At 61.0% G+C, this 3,742-nt stretch overlaps 1 protein-coding gene across 1 annotated transcript; it reads left to right on the forward strand.

The window, feature by feature from the left end:
- Nucleotides 1-234: 234 nt before the first annotated feature.
- On the forward strand, nt 235-2,515 carry LOC115639912 (formin-like protein 5). The gene is made up of 3 exons (XM_030542840.1): nt 235-804; nt 1,364-1,443; nt 2,412-2,515. The coding sequence occupies exons 1-3, from the start codon at nt 235-237 to the stop codon at nt 2,461-2,463; spliced, it is 702 nt and encodes a 233-aa protein (XP_030398700.1). The 3' UTR covers nt 2,464-2,515.
- Nucleotides 2,516-3,742: the final 1,227 nt, after the last annotated feature.

A 3,742-nucleotide genomic window follows, 5' to 3' on the forward strand; every position in this document is an offset into this window, starting at 1 on the left:
GTTGGGGGAGGGGGGGTCACCCTGGGTGCTGCTCGTTGCTCTCTAGGGAGAAAGGGGGCAGGGCGGGAGAGGAGGGGGGTCCCCACGGGGGGGCAGCGGTAAATCCGAGAGAATCTCAGCCCCCCCCTTTCTCCCCCCGCTCCTCGGGGGTCACCTGCTCTTCCCCCCCCCGGCCATGTCCGGGCTGCACAGACATTTCCCCCCCGGCCCTTTCCCAGCCTCCCCGATCTGCGCATGCCCAGAGCCCCCACGGCACAAACCCTTCTCCGGCCCCGGGAGAGGCTCCAACGGCCCCGCGCGAGCCAGACAGAGCCGGAGCGGCCCGCGCGCGTTTGCAACTCGGCTTGTTCTCTCCCATCTAACGTCACTTCCGGTCCAGGGAGAGTCAGGAACTACATCTCCCAGCTTGCCCCGGGAGCGCTTCCGCTTTTTCTAGACCAGGGAAGGAAGGAAGGTCCCCGGGGCCAGCCTGACCCTCCCCGCACCGCTCATGCTGTGCCCCGCCCCCCCCCCTCTCCCAGCCGGGGCCTCTCAGAGCCGCCCCCGCCTCTTCCCGGGGAGCGGCAGAGCTGGGAGGGTTTGGGACCCCCACGTAATGACCCCCCCCGACGGCAGGAGCGTGTCCCCACCCCGCTAGCAGCGCTCCTTGTCCCGGGATCTGCTCCAGCTCTGGAGCCCGCGGGGCAGCGACACGAGTGGGAAGGACACGCTCCTGCCGGGAGGGGCCGGGGCCGGCTCCCTGGTTCGCCCCCTGCAGGGGCGGGGGGTCCCCGAGCTCCCCGCGGCCGGAGGGGGCGACGGGGGGTGAGTGTCCGTCCTGGGCGGGGCCGGGAGCTGCAGGAGGGGCCGTAGCGCGGCTCGGCTGCAGAGCTCGGAGCCCAGGCTGGGCCCGGGAGCGAGGGGAGGGGGAGCCGGGGGGTCGATCTGGGGTGTCAGAGCCGGGCGGGGGGGACCAGCAGACGTTGTGGGGGAGCTGGGAGTTTGGGGTGCGCTGGGGGGGTCAGGGCTGGGGGGAGCTGGGAGTTTGGGGTGCGCTGGGGCGGTCAGGGCTGGGGGGAGCTGGGAGTTTGGGGTGCGCTGGGGGGGGTCAGGGCTGGGGGAGCTGGGAGTTTGGGGTGCGCTGGGGGGGGTCAGGGCTGGGGATTGGCGGCTGTTTAGAGGTCATAAGCCCTCCCAGCGCTGCCGCTGTATTAAACCGCTCCCGGGGAAAAGGCGGGGGGGGCCGGTCTCTCAGCGGGGGAAAAGGAGGAGGGGCGGGGAGACGGTCGGCCTGGCCCCGGGGACCTCCTTAACTTGGGCTGGAGAGGGCGGAAGCGGCCCCGGTGCAGGCTGGGAGATGTAGTTCCTGACTCTCCCTACACAGGAAGTGACGTTGCGAGGGCGGTGGATCCGGACTGCCAGCGCGCGCGGGGATGTTGGAGCCTCTCTCAGGGCCGGAGAAGGGTATGTGCCCTCGGGGCTCTGGGCATGCGCAGATCGGGGCGGGAGATCCCTTCATTAACCCCCCCGCGGGGGCTGGGAAAGGGGCGGGAGGGAAATGTCTGTGCAGCCCGGACATGGCGGGGGGGGAGCAGGTGACCCCCGAGGAGCGGGGAGAGAAGGGGGGGGCTGAGATCCCCTCGGATTTACCGCTGCCCCCCCGTGGGGACCCCCCTCCTCTCCCGCCCTGCCCCCTTTCTCCCTAGAGAGCAACGAGCAGCACCCAGGGTGACCCCCCCTCCCCCAAACCCCTGAGAAGTTCCCTGTTCCCCTCCCCCCATTGTGCCCCATTTTCTCTGCCCTTCGCCAATGGCCAGTTCAGATCTCAGGTTTGGGGTGTTTCCCCCATTTTCACCTGCAGGGATTTGTCCTTGTGTGGGTGGGAAATGGTTCCCCCGAGTGATTTCTGAACTGGGCAGAGGCTGGGGGGGCCCTGAGACAGGGACACCTCTGGGCTGGGCTGGGGGGGGCCACTGTGCTGGCAACAGGGCGTGGGAAGGGGAGGGAGGAACAAGTGTCCCCCATAGAGATGGCCCAGCCCCAGGTTTCCTAGTCCCAGCTACTTCCCCCTCCCCATCACCTGCTGGTCACATTCCCGGACCCCATTGCCAGCCCCTCCCCACAGCCAGCGACCTTCTGACTCCAGCCCCGCTCCTTTCCCCTGTGAAAAGACATCACCCAGGGCTCCCTCCTGGCCCTGTGAGTGTGAGGCAAGAAGAATCCGTCCCATTCTGTTGTTGATTCAATATCCCTGTATAATCCCCTCCAATTTCCCCTCTTTTTTCTTGAACTGTTGAATGGTGACATAAAATCTCTCCACATGTTGATGCTTGTCGCTTATATTGGCAAATACTTTGTTTGTGCTTCAATTTTTCCTCAGTTCTCAAATACTGATATCAAATTCTCAAAAATCTTCCCACTTTTCTCTCCAGATGTGTGACTGAGATCAGGGCACTTATCATACTAAGTGTGTCCCTGCTCTGACAGCTGCTGCAGAGACCCCAACTGAGATCTGGGCCCTGCTTTGCCAGGCACTGAAGAGACCCAGGTGAGATCAGACCCCACTGCTGTGCCAGGTAAAACTGAGACCTGCACTAAAATCACGGCCCCCCTTGTGCCAGGCAGCGCACGACTGTGACCCAAACTGCTGCCTCCATTGTTCTGAGCACTTCAGAGACCTCGACTGAGATCTGTTTCCCCTTTGGGTCTGGCATTGCACTGCCCTAACAAAGATCACACCCCCCACTGTACTGTGCACTGCACAGACCTTGATAGAGATCCTGCCCCCACATTTTGCCAGTTGCTGCAGGGGCCCTAAACAAAATCAGGGATCCTGTAATGCTGGGAGCTGCAGAGTCCCCAACTGAGATCAGGCTTCCTGTTGTGCAGGGCTCTGCACAGACACTGACCAAGATCAGAGTCTCCATTCTGACAGGTGCAGAAAAGACACCAAGGGTATCTCTACACTGCCATTAAAACCCCCAGCTGGCCTATGCCAGCTGACTCAGATTCACGGTGCTCAGGCGAAGGGGCTGTTTAATTGCAGTATAGATGTGCTGTCTCGGGCTAGAGCCAGGCTGTAGGACCCCGCTATGTGGGAGGGTGCCAGACCTTGGGCTGCAGCCCAAGCCAGAACATCAACACCACAATTAAACAGCCCCACAGCCTGAGCCATGTGAGCCCAAGTCAGTGGGCACAGGCCAGCCGCCGGTGTCTGACTGCAGTGTAGACATGCCCACAATGATAGACCTTGCCACAAAAAGCTCAAAGGCTAGGTAGGCCAATTGTGAGAGGCGACTCTCAATTTTACAGATGGGGAAACTGAAGATCAGAGCGCTAAAATAATTTCCTCAAGTTTGCATGGAGAATATGGGGCAAAAGTGGGAACTGAATCCAGATTGTTTCAGGTCTTCCCTCTGCCCTTATCCACAAGCCCAGCATGTGTGTGTACAGTGTTGTTCTGGTCTGTGTTTGCCTTGCGTTGGCTTCCAAGGGAGACTGTGGAATTTTCTTCACTGGAGATTTTTAAGACCAGGTTAGAGATCCACCAGTCTGGGAATATCTAGGGATACTTGGTTCTGCCTCATCACGGGAGGCTGGAGTAGACGACCTCTCAAGATCCCTTCCAGGTCTACACTGAAATAATTCTCTCTTGTGCTGTGTCCTGTTCTATGCTGAGCTATTTTGCATGGTGCCTTTTGGAACTATGATGCACCACGTTATGTTGCATAGTTTTATGATGCGTTGTTTTGCCTTAGCTTTT

The sequence above is a fragment of the Gopherus evgoodei genome, unplaced genomic scaffold (genome assembly GCF_007399415.2).
Source record: "Gopherus evgoodei ecotype Sinaloan lineage unplaced genomic scaffold, rGopEvg1_v1.p scaffold_150_arrow_ctg1, whole genome shotgun sequence".
In the NCBI taxonomy this organism is placed as follows: domain Eukaryota; kingdom Metazoa; phylum Chordata; order Testudines; family Testudinidae; genus Gopherus; species Gopherus evgoodei.

Bases quoted from the DNA above. Each gene is read 5' to 3' on its own strand.
- LOC115639912 (XM_030542840.1), top strand. From the start codon at position 235: ATGCCCAGAGCCCCCACGGCACAAACCCTTCTCCGGCCCCGGGAGAGG. The intron at 805-1,363 runs GTGAGTGTCCGT...CTCCCTACACAG, and splicing joins GCCGGAGGGGGCGACGGGGG to GAAGTGACGTTGCGAGGGCG. The intron at 1,444-2,411 runs GTATGTGCCCTC...TTTTCTCTCCAG, and splicing joins TCTCTCAGGGCCGGAGAAGG to ATGTGTGACTGAGATCAGGG.